General features: G+C 52.0%; 7 protein-coding genes across 7 annotated transcripts; 1 reads left to right on the top strand and 6 right to left on the bottom strand.

The window, feature by feature from the left end:
- Positions 1-643: 643 nt before the first annotated feature.
- On the bottom strand, positions 644-1146 carry gliG (Glutathione S-transferase gliG; the record flags this gene model as incomplete). Its single annotated transcript, XM_032021014.1, has 2 exons — positions 644-1026; positions 1092-1146. The coding sequence occupies 2 exons, from the start codon at positions 1144-1146 to the stop codon at positions 644-646; spliced, it is 438 nt and encodes a 145-aa protein (XP_031882090.1).
- A 3747-nt stretch (positions 1147-4893) lies between these two features.
- gliN (N-methyltransferase gliN) lies at positions 4894-5869 on the bottom strand (the record flags this gene model as incomplete). Its single annotated transcript, XM_032021013.1, has 3 exons — positions 4894-5018; positions 5066-5623; positions 5695-5869. 3 exons carry the CDS (start codon positions 5867-5869, stop codon positions 4894-4896), a joined length of 858 nt encoding a protein of 285 aa, XP_031882098.1.
- Positions 5870-7421: 1552 nt separating this feature from the next.
- Positions 7422-8794, bottom strand: gliC (Cytochrome P450 monooxygenase gliC; the record flags this gene model as incomplete). The annotated part of the gene is made up of 4 exons (XM_032021012.1): positions 7422-7661; positions 7744-8353; positions 8427-8614; positions 8672-8794. The coding sequence occupies 4 exons, from the start codon at positions 8792-8794 to the stop codon at positions 7422-7424; spliced, it is 1161 nt and encodes a 386-aa protein (XP_031882091.1).
- A 450-nt stretch (positions 8795-9244) lies between these two features.
- gliP (Nonribosomal peptide synthetase gliP) lies at positions 9245-15551 on the top strand (the record flags this gene model as incomplete). The annotated part of the gene is made up of 4 exons (XM_032021011.1): positions 9245-9845; positions 9911-13239; positions 13295-13384; positions 13440-15551. 4 exons carry the CDS (start codon positions 9245-9247, stop codon positions 15549-15551), a joined length of 6132 nt encoding a protein of 2043 aa, XP_031882093.1.
- Positions 15552-16655: 1104 nt separating this feature from the next.
- MAM33 (Mitochondrial acidic protein MAM33) lies at positions 16656-17598 on the bottom strand (the record flags this gene model as incomplete). Its single annotated transcript, XM_032021010.1, has 2 exons — positions 16656-17190; positions 17246-17598. 2 exons carry the CDS (start codon positions 17596-17598, stop codon positions 16656-16658), a joined length of 888 nt encoding a protein of 295 aa, XP_031882092.1.
- A 442-nt stretch (positions 17599-18040) lies between these two features.
- CGGC5_v007958 (uncharacterized protein) lies at positions 18041-19357 on the bottom strand (the record flags this gene model as incomplete). The annotated part of the gene is made up of 4 exons (XM_066151937.1): positions 18041-18291; positions 18342-18480; positions 18534-18742; positions 19219-19357. The coding sequence occupies 4 exons, from the start codon at positions 19355-19357 to the stop codon at positions 18041-18043; spliced, it is 738 nt and encodes a 245-aa protein (XP_066008799.1).
- A 234-nt stretch (positions 19358-19591) lies between these two features.
- On the bottom strand, positions 19592-20289 carry TMA16 (Translation machinery-associated protein 16; the record flags this gene model as incomplete). The annotated part of the gene is made up of 4 exons (XM_032021009.1): positions 19592-19740; positions 19791-19927; positions 19977-20064; positions 20118-20289. The coding sequence occupies 4 exons, from the start codon at positions 20287-20289 to the stop codon at positions 19592-19594; spliced, it is 546 nt and encodes a 181-aa protein (XP_031882087.1).
- Between the last annotated feature and the right edge of the window lie 694 nt (positions 20290-20983).

Below are 20983 nucleotides of genomic sequence, written 5' to 3'. Positions count from 1 at the left end.
TTTTGCCGCCCAAGACTTGCCTGAGTTACTTTTACCCACAGGAGTTACAATTGAGTGTCCCGTCTTCCTGTCATGACTCATGGTCTCTCGAAAAGTATTCTTCAATCTTTCATTCTACTGCCAATGTTTACTATGCATGCTGAAACACTCTGCCGGCAACATCTTTGACTGCTGAGTTCGGCTTTAGTCATCTCAGCTATGAAGCTTTTGAAGGATCCCCCGGTAGCTTTCTCCTGAATCGTGACCCATCCTAGAAACACGCTCCCTGGCCCTAAGAACCGCCGGTCGAGCAGCCATTCGTCGGCTCCAGTCCAAAGTGTGTGGCCATTTAGAAAGCTGGAGCCCAAACAAGGTCGCACAGGCTTCGTCAGCGAATGGCAGGGTGGCGATGTCGGCAATAGTTGGGCGATCTTTGAGCGCTAGATACATCTGCCCTTCCTGGGAGAGCCTGCCTTCAAGGATGTCGTACTGCTTCTCAATGTTGGACCGAAGCCTAGAGACACGCCGAACAAGATGTAAGCCAGTGTCTTTCCAAAGTTTGGATGCAAAACCGTAGCGGGGGCGTGTCTGTATTCCGCCAGTCCGAGAGAGAACATACAGCTTCACATAGGAAAAGAGCAGAACAGCGTCAATCGCGCAGAACTTACTTTGCAGTGGTTATGGGCACCCTCTCTGGGTGTAGCTTCTCAAAGTAAAGCCAGTACTTTGCCGTCGGACCAAGTGCCGCTGTGTGCAGAGTAAGCCAATTTCCCACCTCCGCTCTCTCGGCGACGTTGCGGCCGGAGAAGAGGCCGTTCTTATCGTAGGCATCTGAAAGATAGATCAAGGTGGAGGTAGACTCCCAGACCTGGAGCCTCCTGTCGCTTCCCTCGGGGCTATCTTCGATGGCCGGCACCATCTTGTGTGGGTTGAGGCGCGCAAACCAAGGTTCGGAAACGCTTTGAACAACGTAGATTGTATGAGGAATTCCAAGCTCTTCGATCAGGATCAGGGGTTTGATCGTGTTATGAGTCGAAGTTGCCGTCGCTGAAATTATTTAGTCAATCATCTTCTCTGATTACTACGAGCAAAACTGAAATGAGCCAGCCTACCCTTGACAACAAAAAGAACTAGGCCTTCAGTTGGAACAGTTTCTGGACGATCCATTTTTGCTCTGTGTGGTGCTTTCGAGGCAGCTTTGGAGATGATGATGTTTTCTTTTTTTCGGCAGAAGCTTGAATCCTTGATGCAATATGTGTCTGAACCGGTCGCTGACAATATAGTGTTGCGCCGAGTGCATGAAAGTCTCGTCGGATCCCGAAGATTTGGACCCCACATGCAGCCGGCCCATCGGGTGCCGAACAACTTCCTGCATCTTGGACCAAATAAGGGACTGTGGCGCATCTAGCATCAAGCTAGATTTCGACATTGTTCGATTTAGCCTCCATCATCTGCGTTTCCGCTACTTGATAGTCTTTCCCATTCAATCATGACATCCAACGCTGTACTTTTCTCCGCTGGCCTGCTGATGCTCGATGTTCTTGCACTCTTGTTATGGGCCTTGCGACAGAGCAAAACAGACTCATATGAGACCAGGCATCTGTCTAACTAGGTATTCAAGGCCACAAGCGACTGGTCCCAAGAGAACCTCTCAAGCGACAAAAGAGGGGAGAAACGAGGGGCAATCTCACAGCGAGGTCAGAAGAATCTCGCATGGTTCTTAAGAAAGCATGCTGGGCATGTAGCTCGAATAGAAGCCAAGCAGCCACCGATTGATCTTATGACAGCCGAGAACTGGGTTATGCGAGACACTTTGACAGCTCTCTACAAGGATTATATCGGCGCCTCTCTATCTACCAGATCTCTTTCCTATGCAGACGGTCTTGGAGGCGACCCTTCGCTTCTGGAGGTATCAGCCAAGTTCTTCAATCAACATTTCAATCCAGCAACGGCTGTAGAACCGCGACATATCGTAACGGGAGCGGGATGCAGTGCGATTCTTGACAACCTCCTGTTCGACATTTGCGACTCCGGCGACGGCGTCCTTGTAGAAGTTCCTTTCTGGGGTAAGTCAGGATTATCTCAATAATTCAGGAAACTTGGTGTTTCGTGCGTTGGGTTCTGACACTGCGCAACAACAGGCGGGTTCGAAACCAGTTTCAGTCTTAGATCAGAGGCTGTGGCCGTCCATGTCCAGCCCACCGATCGATCGAGCGAAGTTGAGTCTTTCATCCGGGCTTATACGGACGCTCTAACGTCATCTAAACGCCGCATCAAAGCAGTGCTGTTCTGCAACCCGCACAATCCTCGAGGCGACTTGTATCCGCGCCAACATATCGAAGCGCTTCTTTATTCTGCCAAAACTACGGTCTACATTTCATATCTGATGAGATCTACGGCCTTTCTACATTCCAAGACGGCGGCAGCGATAACGGGAAAGGCTTCGTGTCCGTTTTGCAATGCGATCTGGCTGCGCTGGGAGTAGAACCAGCACTCGTTCACATGATCTACAGCATTAGCAAGGACATGGGAAGTAGTGGATTGAGGCTGGTATGTGTCAAAACTTCATCCAGTATCTCTTGATTGGCAAACTTCAAGCGTCTAACTTGTATGGCTGCTGCAGGGATTTCTCGTTACTCAAGCACACCCCGATCTTCGCCTTTCACTAGCCATATCGAACCACTCCAGAGTCTCGACCCTCACATCCACAGCTGCTACTGCGCTACTATCAGACGAGAAAGGTCTCAATGAGATACTAGCGGAGAGCAAGATCAAGCTGGCCGCGTCGGCGAGCGTCATGATGGGTTTTCTCAATCATCACGGCTTCGAATTCATTCGTCCTGCTGCGGGGATCTTCATATGGTGCCGTTTGGGGCCTGCTGACTGCACTTGGGAGGAAGAACGCGATCTTGATCGCAAACTCCAGCTGATAGGCGTGTGTCTTGGTGCGGGCGGCAGCTACTGTGCCAGCGAGCCTGGATGGTTTCGGATCACTTTCGCCTTGCCCCCGGCGACTATCAGTAGAGCTACTAGGTTGATAGAAGAAGCCTTTGGTTTGAAGAATCATTGGCGATCGGAACCTGCTCGGGTTGATTAGACCTAGCTACAGCATGTTTGCAATTACATCCTGATAAAATGTGCCCCAAATCTTGATTCTTCCTGCCTGAGTGCAAGTAAATCGGTTACATGTTTTCACTGAGCCCCGTCGGCTACGTTGAGTACAGAATACTATCGAGGTTGTCCAATCGGCGATCAATCAAGACCCTCGGTCCCCGGAGCGGAGTCGACTCGATCGGTTTCCAGGACGCCGAGCCGTTTTCCTGTTCCCAGTAAACGGGCCGATACTATTCGGCCCGCCACTCCAGCTCGAAAAAAGCTCCATTCACCTACAAGTTTGCAGTAGCTCGTCTTCTGCGACACAGAGTAGGCTGGAGAACTGACCAAACCACATCGACAACCGAGCAAAGTCAACATGCAAAGCGATCAAGCAGACAAGCCTCTCCTACCGAAGGCTGGACCAGTCTGGTACTTCGCGTATGGCTCCAATATGCGGTCATCTGTCATGGCAGGCCGATCCATCATACCCCAAAAGACCGCAGTAGCTCGTATTCCGACTCATGTCCTTACCTTTGACATCTTTGGGTTTCCATATTCTGAACCTTCGTTTGCCAGCATAGCTAAGCGCTCGCAAGTGACCGTCGACACTGTACTTAGTACAGACAAGAACATCCCTTTCGAGTCACTACCGGTGAATGGCGTGGCTTATCTGATATTACAGGAGGAATACATCCGTCTTGTCATCAGCGAAGGCGGAGGGGTGGCATACCGAGAGATCGATGTCGAAGCCGAGTTCCTCAATAGCAGCGAGGAGCCTATTCAGAAAGTTATTGTCTCAACATTGGAAGCCAAGTACCCGTTCCGACCTAACGCTGCGCCAAGCGCACGTTATCTTGTGAGTCTGCACCCTTTGTTACTGTTCATTCCTGTGCTCTCGAGCTTTTGCTTACTTTCAACGATGCCCTATCCAGGGGCTGCTCGAAACTGGCGCCGCAGAACACAGTCTCCCACCGGAATACCAGGAATATCTTTCGAAGTTGCAGTGTTTTGAGGCCCGAGCATCTCTACTACCACGTCTGCGAGCATTTGCTTTCTTGTCGGTTTGGAGACCAATCCTTCGGCAGCTCGTGAAGTACATGAAGGCAAACGTGAGCGAAGATGGGCACTGTGAGCAGTGGATAGAGAATCTGATCGTGTATGGATACGGAGCCATGTGGTTTTGTCACGGTTGGATTTACGCGCCCTTATTAGGTCGCGGAGATGGTAGATAGGACATGTTCCTAGTTACTATGATTGCCCAGAAATATACATTATTTTAAGATGCTCTGTCCCCTTGACTGCCCATATCTTGTGGTATATGCATAACTTGGTACTCACCTATGACACCAGTCCATAGATACACGACAGGTGTTGCCCCGCAGATTGTTAGGAACCATGTCACAGGAGATGCTCAACCCAACAGAGCGCTCACCCGTCTGACCGAACCACAAAGGTCAAGTAACCCTGAAGACTTAAATCACAAACCAAACCTTCAAGTACCGATCTAATTATCTCTTCCATCACCAATCAATGACACTCGTCTTCGTAGCTCAGTCGGTAGAGCAGCAGTCTCATGGCATTCTTAGTGTGGTGATGGTAGCTGAAGGTCGTCAGTTCGAGTCTGACCGGAGACAATTTCCTTTTGCCACCCTCCATGGCACGGTTTTGACCCCAGTACATGCACTATCAAATATATGGCCGTGGTGGCTCCCGAATACGCGAATCGAGTAAACGTGAGTGTAAGCGTTGTAAATCTCAAAAGTATTTATTTCATGAGATAGCAGCGCTGACATTAGAAATAATTGCAATTAAAGTACACTAAGGCCTGCGCCCCCAAACGGCATTGAATCGTAGAAGGCTTCCAACCGTATCAACCTCCACCTTGATTTCACGTAGTACATCCTCAAAGTCTTGAGCTTGGATATTGGGGTCATCGGGTAGGCCTTGGTTGAGTTAGCAATGGATACAGAACAGCAAAGTTAGTCCTCACCTTTTGCAGCCATTGCGAAGTGCTCCACGACCTCTAGCAGATTTTGCTTCGCAATATCACCTAAACGACGGTCCAAACTGGCCACCCCAACAGGAATCTCCATGATTTTCTCCGAAACACCTTGGAGACCCTCGGCCTCAAGCCACTCACGGACCTGAAGCCCCACGCGCTGATTCCAGCCCAAACCTGGTAACATGCGTGCCACTAAAGTCTGGAACCTATGTAGCACAGGATATTTAAGTTTCTGTTCATCTGTGAGATGCTCGAGGGCACCCTCCACGAGCTGCACATAGCCAGAGCCAGACTTTGCCAGCTCCACAAGACCCCTGACCGCATTTTTGCCGACCTCTGGCGTTGTTCCTGCCAGGACCAATCTCTGGTGCACAAGATCAAACGTCCCTTTCCAAGTCTCTGGCCAGGGCTCGGTCACCGACTGGACGTGGAAGCTCAGTTCGCCGGTCGATCCCGAGCTGGATGTCGGGAACATCGTCGGAGAAATGTCCGCACCGACGAGGATCGGCTCTGTAACCAGCTTGGATGCCTCGGCGAGCCAAAAGCCTGCGAGTGGCGGGAGTGAGCAAAGTACTCAGCTTCAGGTTTAAGTTGGGTGTTTCGGTGCCAAGACTCACCGTCAAAAGTCCCACTGTCGAGGATCTTCAACCCCCTCTGCTCTAAGTTGATTGGAGCTAGGATCAGCCCGCCCATGTACGACTGAATGAGGTCGTGCTGCAAACGTAGCCGCCTGATCTCTGCTTCTTTGTAGGGCAGAAGGTAGTTGGAATTGGGGAGATATTGCTGAGTCATGATGTTGCGATGTTGTCTGCCAGCGGAATAGCAAGTTCAATGGAAGCACCGAAGGATTGATATATTGTGTGAATGGATTGATTGTGCATCTCTCTTTCCTCTTAATGTAGCCTAAACTCTGGTTTCTAAATATTTTCTTACTCCTACCAGACCTTGCTGTCAAGCCTGCCGAATTACTCTTCGCCAGCATTCCCTCGGTGGCCGGAAGCCTGCTTGACCCTCCGATGACTATCTCGGTGACCGACAAGTTGAAACTTTTGTGACCCCGCGGTGTTACATCAGGATTCTCGGACACAACAGCCCAACACAAGCCCCACAAGATTCTCTCCATTTTGTTTGTAGTCTCGCAAGCCTTGGCATGCAAGCCTTCGTCTCTCCTTTTCTGACCCAGCCTCGACAATGCATGCCACGGAGTTCATCTTGTTGATATGACTTGCAAGTATTCCACAATTTAGGCTAAAACAACACCGCTCTCGAACAAATGATGCTAGGTGCCTCAATTTCGTAGCCTAGATAATGCACCAACGCATCCAGTCGTCCCAACCAACGAACATCAAATCTTTTCAACATGAGTGAATCAATATGCATGGGAGGTTTCTGAGAAGAGTCTTGCTAGTCGGGCAGTGTTAGTTAGCTATCTGGGCAGTGTCCCCTAAAATTCGTGATTATAGATAGCATGATAGAAGTAGTAATAAGGATAACGACGACGACGATAATAACGATAATAATAATAATAGACGATAGTAATAAATAATAATAACGATAAAAGCGAGAATAGTAAGTATAGTCACTTTTGAAATAGGCTACGGATTTGCGTGTGTGTGAACATTGCTCGATTAGCAAAACTCTCTGAGAAAGCCTCAAACTTCAAATGGTAGTAGCGAGCTAGTCAAAACAGACAACTTTCAAATACGGAGGGGTTTCAAGCTTCCATCAAGATTTCCATAAAGCCTTATGATCCTTCAAACGCGCCAGGCCACATCACTGGCGGGCACAATTTATCAAGACGTCGGGCAAAGACACCCAGCTTTCGTCTTGAATCTGATGGTCTTGGCTTTCAGAAGACTCGCTGACAGACAGGCAATACTTGCTGAGCACTTCAGCCAGAAGCGCTCGGATCATCCTGTCCGCAACATGCTGGCCCAAGCATTTTCGGGGCCCGAATCCGAATCTGAAGAGATGATATCGATACTAGAGGAATTGTGGTGAGATGTAAGAATTTGTGCGCTGGTCTGCAAATCCAACTTACTTGCCGAGGTTGTAAACCTTCAAACCGGTGAGGGTTGAACTCAGTGCCATTGATCCAAAATGGATGAGCAACATTGATGGCGTGGCTATCGACGATAACATCCGTCTTTGACAGACTTCGTATTAGCTTGGAGTTCAAGAACCTTCAATTCATGAAACACACGGCAAGTTTCAGACTCACATTCCGAGGAACGACGATGTCGCCGACTAACTTGTCGGCTGGCGCGGATTCAGGGTTGGAAAATGCTACCAGGAGAATTCGGCGGTCAACAACATACTTGAATGTGGGATTCGAGGGTGAGTATCAGTTACCTAAAATCGGCCGCAGCCGTGATGCCTCCAAGACACTGAAGGCTAAAATAGTGTCCGACCTGTTGATGTAGTCTTCCCACTCGGTTTCAGACAGCTGCCTGTGAAGTCGGACTTCCGTCCGCACTTCGTCCTGTATGGCTTGGTTTTGAGCAATAAGCACGTGGCTCCAGGCGACGGCACTCGTTGTAACGTCTAGATTTGCGTAGAGAGTCTCGTCCACGGTTTGCATGCACTTGAAGTGTTCAGTGTTAGCGAAGCCTGTTCTCGTTTTAACAATGAATGGAGGCGCATTGACGAGAAGTGATTGAACAAACCTCTTCAATGGTCAGGTATTCTCCGTGTTTCGCGTGCGTTAATAGCTTCTCAATAGCTCCATTCTTCTTGTGAGTAATAGATTCCTCGTAGGCATTCTCTATGAAGGCTCTCCATCTGCGCTTGAACTCCGCGAGCATTCGGGAGCCTCTAGTTCGAAAGACTTTGGCGAGAACAGTCCTGTTGAGTCCCCCTTTGATACCTTCCTGCCACAATCGCTCTCGAAGAGGCGCTAGGTTGAGAAGCGTAGCTTTCTGTGTTTCGGACAGTTCACCAAATAAAATGCTGGCTACGACGAAGAATGGATACGTCTTCAGCGACTCGGTCACTTGAATTTGGAACGTGTCGGGTGTATTTCCGGCTTTGCTCTCAAGATCTTGAATGAACTCGCGAGCCGAGGAAGTCATGAGACTCACGTAAGACTTCGCCGCTGGGAGAGAGAATGGATGTTCCCAAGGAATTCGCATGCTGGCCCAGCGGCTGCCACTCACCAGGCCTAAGCAAGACCCGAGTATCTCGCCGATAAGCCAGCCGCTGTTGTTGTTGGGGGCCTTTCGATGCTTGTCCGAGTCGTTGAAGAAGCTTCGCAAGTGCTCGGGGCGCGTAAGAACTCTACATAGCTCTAGAATTAGCTTTGAGTCTTAGGGATACCTGACGGACGGTCTTCCGACTGCGGTAATCTTACATCTCCGGTTTGAAGCCCGCCCAAATCTGGTAAACAACTCCCTTTTGGTGCCGCCACCGAATTGAAGAGCCACGGCCGTCAAAGAACTTTTGCGTGCCCTGGCCATTGGGCCAATCGAATTCAAGGGTTGGGATTGATTCACCACTCTTTTCGAATGTGCATGGAGTAGTCGATCGTCGTAAGACGAACTGATTGTACGTCAGCTGGTTTTTCACTTATGAGGTGACCCAATGATGATTACGAACGTTGGTAACGCGGGATAGGATTGATGATGATACATCATTAATGGATATGGCGTAAAAGAACAAGGTTGTCTGGAGCAATAGCAGCAATTGCAGCACGAATACGCTGGACTGATCATTCTCCATAATGAGTAGATATTGCGACACCTTCCTATGCCAACGTCTCACTAACTTGGAATACAACCACCGGACTCAAGGCCCAGTGTGATAGGGAAAAGGAGGTTTTACAACTCAATGTGATAAAAGTCTCATGCTCGTACCCCGGTAGCCGATGACTTGGCCCCGGCAACCAAGTCTACATGTAGCTCCGGACGCCGAAGCATATCCAGCTCTGAGACACACATGTCTAACCGCCCCCATCAATTTTGATGTTCTCGAACGCCGAAGGAGCTAGTTGGATAATGTGGTTGCATGAGTGTTCACAGTAGGTCTTTCATTTGACGACCTCGGGAGTCTCAAATTGACCTTCTGAGTACTCTACAAGTCGATCACGCGAATCAACTGTCATATTGCATGCTTTGTGACAGTTTCGTCAAGTTCCCAATCCATTTTCAATTATTTTGAGACAGAAGCAACATGGTTTCTCTACCTGCAACTTTATGTGAGATTCTTCACACCACGTCTGATGAGTATGGCAATCATGTCGCCATCGATCATGAAGACGGGGTTCTCACATATTCGGAACTTCAACACTACTCGACCGCTTTTGCACGCAAACTTCGCGATGCCGGAGTCAAGCAAGGCGACCGGCTACCTCTGCTGACAGCTCATGGTACTCGCAACATTGTGGCCTTGATGGGAATACTGATCGCCGGCGCGATCTATGTGCCCATGGACGCAGATACCTGGTCCGAAGAGAGAATTCAAGCAGTCTTGGCCATTACCGATGGTGATGTCATGGTAAGCACTGTTTCAAGCGAGATCCAACGGGAAGACTATCGAGTCGTCCATTTGCGAGACCTCAAAGACCTCGAGTACAGCAGCGATGGCTTCAAGCAATCATACATCAGCCCGTCCAGTCTTGCATGCATCATTTTCACCAGTGGGTCTACCGGTAAACCAAAGGGTGTAATGATACCCCATGAAGCCATTGTCAACTACGCGACCACGTCGCCTTTTAACATGGATGTACGCTGTGGGGATCGGGTACTGCACATTCTATCAGTCTCCTTCGATGGTAAGTTTCGCGATCAGATGCGCGGCTCTTTCGTCCTTTGATCCTTCTCTAATACTTTTACGCAGCGTCTACCGGAATACTTTTCTCCATTCTTCGTGGTGCCGGTACCATAGTCCCCGCCAACAAGCTCAACTTGATTACCAAGGCTGAGTCCTGCTCAATCATAGCATGCACACCATCGATTCTCACAACTTTACCACCACCCGCTTTAAAAAACTATCGGTATCCCACACTTCGCACAGTCCTCCTTGGTGGTGAGATCATACCGCAAGAGCTCATCGACGCTTGGTGCGTCAACGGCAGGAGGATACTGAACGCGTATGGGCCAACCGAGACTACTTGCGCCTCTCTGATGCATGTTATCGATTCTTCGGTCGACAGAACACATGAGAGCAACCCAATAATCGGAAAACCTATGCCCAACGCCCCGGTGCATTTGCTCGACTCCGACATGCGGGAGCTCCGGGAGTGTGGTCAGGAGGGTGAGATCGTCATCAGCGGCCTGGGAGTCGCGCACGGCTACTTCCGCGACGAGGAGAAGACGAAGAAAGCGTTCATCGAAAAAAACGGACGGAGAATGTACAGGACCGGCGACTACGGCATGTGGACGACAGACGGCCTCGGTGGACTCGTCATTGAGTTCCGCGGGCGCAGAGATCGGGTGGTCAAGAATCGCGGATTTCTTGTCAACCTCGACGCCGACATCGAGACGCCCATGGCATCGATGGATTTCGGTATCCAAAGCATTCACGTAACGCAGTTTGGGAAGAAAATCGTTGCCCTTGTTTGCCCCGAATCAGTTAATACGAACCGCCTCCGTCAAGTCATGCTCGGGACGTTCTCTAGCTTCATGGTGCCGGATCGAATCCTGGCCGTACCCGCCCTTCCAATGACCCCGAATGGCAAAGTCGACCCTAGAGGCGTCTTGAAGATGTTGGAAGAGAGTCACGATGTGATGCTGACCAAATACACGACTCCCGAGGTTACCACACAAGGAAGCGAGGTATGGCTCGCCGTCAAGGAATGCGCTAGGCGCTCGTTGAGTCTCGGAAACAACGTCGTCCTCCAACCCTCGTCGAACCTATTTTCTTTGGGCGCCTCATCACTCGATATTCTCATGTTCGTGTCGCTTTGCCAGTCACGTGGCTGTCGGATTTCTGTGCCGAATGTTTACAACGCAGAAACTCTCAAGGAGTTATGCGGGTGCATAGACGCCGCTGGCGTCGTTCCACAGATTAAGGAGACCGTGGAAACCTGGATTGAAGTGCCAGACACTCAAGAGAAGATTCAGAATCAAGGGGTAAATGGCCATCATAACGTTCCTCAGGGCAACGGCAGCGTCGACGGCCATCCTCCCAAGTGCGCTCCGATGACGCCTCTGCAACTCGAGCTAGCACAACCTACCTTGGCAGTGGACGGCAAAAATACGAACCGCATCTGCATTCGATATGCTATTGAACATGCAGACAGAATGGAGCAGGCTTGGCACAAGGTCTGGACAACAGAACCTATTTTCAGGACGAAGTTTTCCCTCGTAGAAGGTTCAGGGGGCACGCAAATTGTCGAGAAAGCCCCTCTGAGTCTTCCCACCAAGACCAAGTTCACAGACTATCGCTCATTCCAGAAAGCTATCAACGGCGTTTCACTCAAGGTTGGTCTTGGCACGAGACTTGACTTTCTCCAATTTCTACCCGAAGACGATGATGAATATCCCGCTGAGTTGGCTGTCGTCTGGACAGTCCACCATTGCCTAGTTGACGGTTATGCCATGGCCTCAATCCTCGCCAGAGTGGAGAATATCGCAGTCGAAGCAAACGTGGAGTACACGACAGACCCCTTCACAGTCATTGCAAGAAGATTAGTTGAGAAGCAGCGGAAGCAGGATTCGCAGGCCAAAGAGTTTTGGTCAGCGTATCTTCATGACGCTCCGTTCATCGAGAGCTTGGGGCTTCCGCGACCAAACGGAAACCGCACGGATGTGGCTGAAGAGATTCGCTTCTCAAGTGCGATCGCCTTTTCAGATCTACGCAAACTGGCTTCGGAAAGCCACGTCACTGTCGCCACCTGTATTTACACGGCTTGGGCCATGGTCATCTCCAAGTATACCAACCAAGATACAGTGACCATTGGTGCTGTCGTCTCTGGAAGAGACTCACCTCTGATATCTCAAACTGCCATTGGCCCTCTGATTAACACTCTTCCTCTGGTGGTTCGGCTCAAGCCCGAATTCACTGTCAAGCAAGCACTGCGGCGAACTCTTCATAACATTGCCGAAGTCACACCTTTTGCATGGAGCACGCCGCAACAGATCAATCACAGGACTTCGAGCGTGGTGGCTCTGCAATACGACTACCCCAAATATCCTGGGACGATCCCTCAGCTCGGCGTCGATTCGTTCGAAAACACTGCTTTGCCTCTGAATCTCCTAGTGGAGGGAGATGGAACATTCCGCCTGGTTTATGACCCGGCAGTTTATGGAGGGTCTTGGGCTCAGGACATGGTGGACTACTTCCAGCTCGTCCTGACATCCATTGTCGGATCTCAAGGCATTACGCCTAGCATCCCTCCCGCCATTCCCAGCAAGGTTGAGACACTCATCATGCGTCATTGGAACCCTATTTCAGACGGATTGCACGATTTTGGTACGCTCCAAGAAGCCTTCGAAAGCTCTTGTAAGAAGCATGGGGATCTACCAGCCGTCGAATGCAATGGAGAATCTCTCACCTACCGTCAGTTGAATACAATGGCTAGGCAAGTCTGCTTGAGAATTCGCGCCGCTTTTACATCGACGAATCCGATCGCTATCCACGCAGACGGATCACTGAACTGGATCGTGGGAGTCCTTGGGATCTTGAAGGCCGGAAGAACTTACTGTCCCTTGGATCCCCAATACCCGCTTGCGAGACGAGCGGCAGTATGTACTGCTGCGGGAGCCGCAGCATTCGTATTCCCCTACGCGACAGACGTCTGCGGAAACGTTCCACTCGCCAACCTCCCGATACTAGCAGTATCCGAGGTTATCCAGAACAACCAACCCCCTGTTCAACTCTCTTGCTTCCGGGCGGACCCAGACTCGGACACCCTCATCGTCTTCACCTCCGGCACCACGGGCACGCCCAAGGGTGTTCCCATCAGCCACCGAGGCCTACTCGCGCTGCAGTCCAACCCGGAGGCAACCATGTTCAGCCGACCCGGCAAACGCATCGCCCAGATGATGTCACCAGCGTTCGACTACTGTGCCAACGAGATCTTTTCTGCATTGCTTCACGGCGCCTCGCTAGTCCTTCGAGACTCTGCCGACCCGCACGCTCACCTGAGCATAGTCGACTCTGCGACATTGACCCCTTCTTTGATGGCTGCTCTTGAACCAGATACGTATCCCTCCCTTCGCACAGTTAGTCTTGTTTGCATGGGCACTATGATTCTTCTCTCTAACCGCGCCAAATCAGGTTAACGCCACTGGAGAACCCGTCACGCCAGGACTTGTTCAGCGCTGGGCTCCAGGAAGAGATTTCTACAATGCCTACGGACCCGCAGAGGTATGCTCACAGCTTGAGTCTCGATTCATCTTGTGCAAAGCTAACGAATGCTCAGGGTTCCATCTGCGTATCTTTCACTAAACTTGTTCCAGGGGAGGAAATCACCATCGGTCGTGCCATACGAACCGCGAGAATGTACATCCTTCACAGGAACTTCGAGCACCAACCCATCGGAGCACTCGGCGAACTGTTTCTGGCGGGTGTTCAGGTAACACGGGGATACCTCAACGCGGACGAGCAGACGAAGCTTCGTTACATGCCCGACCCATGGCACCTTGGAGAGAGGATGTACCGTACGGGAGATTTCTGCCGCTGGACTCGCGACGGTCAGGTCTCCTATGTCGGTCGACTGGACCGCCAAATCAAGATTCGTGGGTTCCGTGTTGAGCTGCCCACCGTGGAGCAGCACATTCAAGCCTCGAACCCGGAGGTTATCCTGGTCAGCGTCCTCGCTATCGACGACACCCTCGTTTCCGTCATAAAGCCTGCATGCGTCAACACGCAGAGAATCAAGCAAGATCTCTTGGCAAGTTTGCCACCATCCTGGGTTCCCCAGAGGTTCGTGGCAACGGACGACTTCCCCTTGACCCCAAACAAGAAGATAGACATGGTTGCACGGAAGAAGATGCTCGACCACTCCGACGTAGCCGCAAGCCCCGTCAAAGGAGAAACCATGCAGGGCCATTTGGCGGAAGCCATTGCGCGGGAGTGGAGAACCCTTCTCAAGATCCAAGATGAAAGACCCCTCCAAGCCTTAGACAGCTTCACGGCGCTGGGCGGGCATTCTATCTTGCAAATGCTGCTGTCTGCCCGGCTCTCGTCCAGATTTGGAGTCCGGGTTTCCCTTCGAGACGTTCTCCAGGCCGATGCACTGCGGGATCTTGTCAGCCTGGTGAAGATGAGACAGGTCACGGACACCGATGAAGACCAGCCGAAGCCTATTCCAAGTCAGCTCGCATCAGATTCGTTGTCCCCAGTCGAGCAATACATGTGGTCTGAGTACAAGATGACATCTTGGACGAGCATGTTCAACATTCCTCTCGTCTTGAATCTCGAGGGGAGTTTCTCTAGAGCAGCTCTCGCCTCTGCATTGAATAAAGTCCTGTCTGAGCACAAGATCTTCAGATCCAACTATACGGAAGTTTCCTGTCAACCTCTGAGGATCTTGCGGAGCAACTCGCCCCGGGTTCGTGAGCAAGCGGTGCTCGACCTGGACCAGGAGATCAATCACAACTTCAGGGTCTGCGATGACGAGTTAATCCGCATCCATCTCTCGGATGACATACTCGTGGTCGTGGTGAGCCACATGATTGCGGACCTCACCAGTCTACAGAACTTCTTCCAAGACGTATCGGCTGCCTACAAGACGGCGATGGCGCCATCCCCGAGCAGCATTCGCGATTACATTTCTCTTCTGAGGTGGAAGCAGCCAGTTAGCCCCGAGGACCGTGAGTTTTGGCAAAGGTATTTGCAAGGGGCGCAGCACCACGTTCCCTTGGGCAGGCCCTCAGCGTCGTCTCGCTACGACGGACAGTCCGACGTATTCAATATCCCGCAGACCCTCGTCAAAAGCCTCGTGCGTATGATTCGCAGCCAATCCATCACCCGCCACCAGCTTGCTCTCGCCGCCGTTGTCCTGACCCTCCGGCGTGTCACGCTTGAAGACGACCTGGTGGTTGGGAGTCCCTGCTCGTGCCGTTTCTCGGCCTCGGAGCAGCGGGCCATGGGCCTTCTGCTGGACCGTCTGCCGATTCGGATCGGGAAAATCCACGAGGATATTTCCTGCGCTGCGTTCCTCGGCCAGGTGCGCGAGGCAAGTCAAGCTGCCCTCGCTCGAGTCATCCCTTTCCCGGAGCTGCTTCGCATACTGGGCATCAACCAAGACCTCGAGCGTCATCCCCTATTCGAGGTCATGGTCACCTTCCACTTGGACAAGGGCCCTCAAGGGCATTTGGAAATCCCCAATTGCAGCGTACCAGCCCTTCCGGTGCATGCTTCCGGTTCCAAGTTTCTCTTGATGTTTGAATGGACGGAATGCTCGGAGGGAGACTGGATGCTGCGGATTGAGTATAACAGCCAGAGGATTTCTCGTCCGGTACTCACTCAAATCAAGCAAAGCTTGTTCGACATTCTCAACGATCTTTCGATGGAGAACGACATTTTCTAGCTGTGTCTTTCGAGTTAGAAGTGAGGCAGCGCGGACAAGGGTAGTAGTCGTGATCTGGTGTGAAATAGACTAGGCAGTCCGGAACAAATACACTTGAAAATTATGGACACGCTGCCAAAACAACTTAGTTTTTGTAAGGTGCATCGCTTATCATGTGTTTCAAATTTTCGTCGTGCACGAAGTACATCAGCTTTCCATGGCAGCATCTACCGTCTTCTCAGGTCTAGGCATTTGGCAAAAGAGTAGGTCCTGAAGTTGCCAACAGAGATATGCGGGCCCAATGTTTAATAATTGAATATGTATGCTATACAACGATAGTCTCCATCGAATCCTTGCCGTTGATGAACATGCTTGCTTCTCGTCTGAAGTTCGTCGAGGTCACACCGGCGAGCGGTTATGAATAGCTTCATCGCGAAATCTACCACATACGACCATACCCATTGGAAAACTCGGGATCCCGTCCGCTCTCTCACAGATAAGCCAATGAGGGCTGGAGTAGTAGTCGGGTCGGTGACGACCGGCGAATGCCCGGTGTTGTATGTTTTTTGGCTTCGATCGATTCATTTTTGACGTCCACGGCCGATGTCGCGATACTCTTGTGTTAAGTACCATTTTGCGGGGAAGAAACAAGCGGACACTCAAATGAGTGACAGCTCTGATCGTACGCCTTTGGGGCGAACAGCACTTCGCAACGCTTCCATGGTCAAGTGTCATGCGTTGTGGAGATTGAACGACGACTATGAAAGTTAGTCGGCAGCGCATCTGAGCGGGGCCAGGAGGCAAGTCACAGGGTTGTCTTTTTCGGTTTGATGCGAGTCACATACTGCAATCACGGTGGATCAAAGCCCATTGTAAAGGAGAATTTTTGTTTTGTTTGTATTACAGTTTCTTATGTTGGGCATCTGGCGTGCCAGCCAGGCCGTGGTATGGTACATCGTGAGTGGAACAGCTATAAGACAAGCCAAGAAAAGCCTTTTTAGGTAAGTTTCGTTTCATCTTACAATCCCCCGCCGTCATGCGTCGTCAAGATATCTCTCTGCATTTCATTTTCTCTTCACCTTTTTTTTTTCCTTCCGTTTCCCCGCATGGGCAGTCAAGTCCTGTTCAGGCGTTGACGAAGCCCTTGACGTTCTTCAACCAGCGGACGTACTCCTTCTGCTCCTTGACGTCAATGTAGTCGGGGGCGAAGATGGCCAGGGCCTGGGTGATGCCGCGCTCCTCGAGGTAGCGCTCCATCAGGATCTGCAGGTCCTCGTCGAGGCTGCCGAAGGGGGGTCCGGGGTAGACGTCGGCGCGGGCGTGGGCGATGTCGGCGGAGGAGCCGTGGGCCAGCTTACCGTCCTCGTAGTAGTACATGTTCTCGACGGTGATGGCGCCGTCCTGGGCGGTTGCGTCGATGTTGAGGGCGCCATCAGCCTTGCCAGGCTTCTCGACGACGATGCTCAGGCGGCAGGGGGGAGCGGCCTCGTCCAACTCGCCCTCCTCGTCCTCGATGTCCTCCTCGGGGTTGGCGGAGCGGGCACCGTTCTGGTTGGTCTGGGGCTCGGAGGGGTCGTACTCGTCATCCAGGGCGCGGTCCTGCTCGTACATCTCGGGGTCGTAGTTGGCGAGGTCGGCAATGGAAAAGGTGACAGTGATCCTGCATGTTGTCAGTATATCTAGGCGCATAGACAGCTGCGCATTGAGAAACTCACTTCTCCTCGCCAAACTTGCGGGTAAGCTTGACCTCCTCCTTGCCGGGGGTGTCGTGGAGCTCAAACGGGCTGTTGTCGAGGAAGTCCTTAACGCTGGCGGGCAGCTGCTCGTTCTGCTTGACCTCGTCCTCGAACGACAGCTCGCTCTCGAGCTTGGCGAGAAGCTCAGCATCGGTCTCGCCGGCAGGGGCTTTCCTGAAGGCGGAGCTGGAGAAGGCGGAAGCGCGCTGGACGGCGCCAAATGATGAGGCCTTGACGAATGCGCTGGGGCGGGCGCTCTGTCTGAGAGTGGTGGCCGAGAGGCGGGTAAGAGTTCTGGGCGCAGAGCGCGCGATGGATCTGATGGAAAGCATTTTGGCTGGAGTTACGTCTACCTGTCGAACTTGGTTTTGTTTGACAATGGAAAAAAAAGGCTTTGGGGTGGAGTGGGTAAATCGACCTCTGCAGAAGCTTTGGAAGCTTCCCAAAATTTTTGAGATCAGACCAGACGCTGAGTGTACCGGCGAAATGTTGTTCCGATGCTTGCAGCACGACAACTCACACTGCAGCTGAACGACATCAACCTCCACTCTTTCTCGAAGGACTCCACCGAAGAATCATGTTCAAAAAAAACCATCAACGTTCTCGCCTAAGCTTAAACTGGTAATGACAGGGGCCGCCCTGATTCCTGAGATCTCCAGATCCCAATCTGCCTGTTTGTCTCCTCCGGCTCAAACCCAAGGGCGATGCCAGCATCACTGGGAAGAGTTGTTGGTGACCAGTCCGTCTATCCTTTTGAACGCCTTGTAGCTTCCCTTAGAGTCTTTCATCAATGTAGACTGACACGATGCAATGCCGATGATGCCCGTGGGACCCGGCGGATCCTCTCCTTGCACTTCCAACAGTGGTGTCTGGTGCTGTTGCTGTCACTGCCGATCCCTGAATCACAACTCCCAAAGACCCCGTTCCTCTTGGCAAGCATGCATAACCTCTCTGAGATGAGGACAGTATCTTCATGGCTGCAGACGTTGCAGACGCGCAGATGAGTGACGTATTTGCACATGTTGCTACAACGACTGTCAGTGAGATTCGACCATCTGTGCTTATCAGGACTCACTTAGAGGAGCAAGAGGTTCAATCGGATAGTTGCGGGTGTAGGCAGGGCAGATCAGTAAGATCGACGGAGGGGATGCTGAGAATGGCGAGGGGTAGATGACAGCCGGATGACAGTGAAGATCATCCGAGATATATCTACACTTGAGCACTTTTGTAGCCACGCTCTTGGGAAGCCCAAACAAGCCAGCCCAACCTCGTGGTACCAGGACTCGAACGATCCCAGGCAGTAAGCACCGGCATCCAGATCCTTCGACATCGCGCGGTCTGCTACGGCATCCTCCACGAAGTCTTGCCACGGAGGGATCGGGGGGTGAGTCAAGTGGAGATGCTTCCAGGGGCAGTGCTCACCGCGGTCAGAGAGCTGGAAGCGTCTAGCCGTCTTCAAGAGGATGGCGAGGTCGCCTGTGCAATGTAGCACCTGGGACAGGATGAGAGATCTGGATTGAGTTATGAGACGAGAGTCATTGCTTGGGACAGGCCTGTTTGGCGAACAACGTGGTTCCAGTAGTCTGGTCCAGGAGGCTCGGGGCAGATCGCAGCCGCGCTCTGGATCGGGTAGCCACCTTTGGAACAAGGAGAAATAGACGTCAGTCATCAGACAATCTACAGGGACCGTGGAGGGCAACATAATCGTCACTTGATGTGCGACGTGGCAGCCCAATGATTCTTCGACGGAAGCCAGGTGTGGGTTGATATTGGGCCGGGAGATCGATGGATCGTGTTCCAGCCTTGCCTGCGGCATCTACCGAGTGTGTTTCAAACGAGATCACCACGTTTGCTCTCTACATGATACCGTCTAAATGCCTGCCAAACGGATGCTGAGTCCCAGAGGATGCGGTCGAGCCGGCACTATCCCCAGAACGCCACATGCCACCCACGTTTGCCGCCGGGCCGCCCGCCGATGCCCTGTGTAACAGGCGCGGAGAGAACATGCAGGCGAAGGTCGGCGATCCAGTGGTTTGGCCGCGCATGGCCTGCTGTGATCCGAGCTTTCGCCTCCGTGTTCTCATACGGCATTGCTGTATGTAACCGGAGAAATTGTCTGTTGACCAAACAAGACTCATGTCACGGCGCATGTTTGTCTCAGACAGCTGGCCCGCGAAAGAACCCCCGCAAATACACCGTAGAGCCGTACTCAGAAACTGCAGCCGAAAGGCTGTGCCCTTTTCCCGAATGATGCGCTGTTTGCTCCCCTGAACTGCCTTTTCCCGATTCCAAACGCCAGAAACGCCGCTGTGATGCTGTCATGATCTAGGAGCTGCCCTTGGGCGGGAAGCTGGACTTCTTGATGTTGCCGTCGGCATTTATCCTCACCCACGCAACGGAAGCGAGGTAGGCCCAAGAGCCCTCCCAGCGATCGAGCATCAGGATGTTGGAGTCATTTGTGAGGTCAGGAAGGTCTGGGGCTTGTTAGTCTCCCCATAGCCGATGCAGTCATAGCAGAACTCACAGAAGCCGTTTCCCTTGTATTCGTCTTCAAGGGTGGAGATCTTCAGCTTGAGCAAGTCCTCCTTAGCGCTCGCGGGGCGGCCGGGACGACGGGTCTTCTTGACCTCGGCGTACTCTTCATCATACTGATGCACAAAACTGGAGAAAGTCAGACTTGAAGTCCTCGGAACTGGCAATGTGGACGCACTCGTGAATGAGCTCCTGGATAGTGGCGAGGTCGAGCGGCTTAGAGCCCTTCTCCTGAATAACCTTTTGGAAGTAAGAAGCACGGGTGACTGTGGCAGGTTAGCTTTCAGCTCGTTGTCTGCTGCGAAATGAGCTGTCTTACGCATGGGCTGCTCCTTCTTTCCTCTGGTGGCCGCAAGCTTCTGCAGCTTGTCGTCTCTCACCGACGCCTTGTGAAGACGCTTGGAGTCTCTGGAAAACTCATGCAGTGCATCGACATGTCCGTTGCGCTTCTTGGCAATCTGCTTGCGGGTCTTTGACAACGTGGTAGGCATTTCGACGGTGATATGGCTGGTCAAATGACGTGTCAGGAGAGTTGAAGAAAATTCGACAGTGAGACACAGAAAGATTGAGAACGAAATGATCCAGATGTCTCTCGACTGCACACTGCCTTGGGTGTCGGTCTGCTGTCTGTGCCCCACGGCGAAAAATCCCATCCTCTGAGCTGCAAACACTCTGTGAAAAAAGCAGTCGCCCCACTAAATTCGGAAAGGGTCCAATAACCTTCAGCCGGATCAGGAACCAGTGACGTTGCTCTGGAAATCCCGAGCTTCTGGCGCTAGTCCCTTTCGGGGCACTCCTCTGTGCCCAGGCCACAGCAAAAAAAGAGTCGCGATATGACTTGACGCGGGTGGACACACCGCGTTCCAATATAGCAGGACCAGGTCCCCCCGGACGTCCCTTTCCCGTGCAGGATGCCCGCGATTCACTCCACCTGCACACCTTCTCTCCTCTGACTTCACCTTCGTCGGTGAATTCTAGTCCTCCAGCTCCGACTAAACTTCCCAGCTCTCTTCCGAACGTCGCCCGCCGTAGATAGTCGACTCCAACTCCCACCCGCAACTAATCCGCAAACATAGCGCCGAGTGTCTTTGTTTACATTTGCCCCCGGATCACCTGACTTGGCGTATCGACCTTCACAACTCCGCGAATCCACCCTCTTTACGCGTCTTTGCGTCTCGACGGATG

This window comes from Colletotrichum fructicola (genome assembly GCF_000319635.2).
Source record: "Colletotrichum fructicola Nara gc5 chromosome Unknown KSG_Nara_v1_contig04, whole genome shotgun sequence".
Lineage (NCBI taxonomy): Eukaryota > Fungi > Ascomycota > Sordariomycetes > Glomerellales > Glomerellaceae > Colletotrichum > Colletotrichum fructicola.
This window is presented reverse-complemented; position numbering and strand designations above follow the sequence as displayed.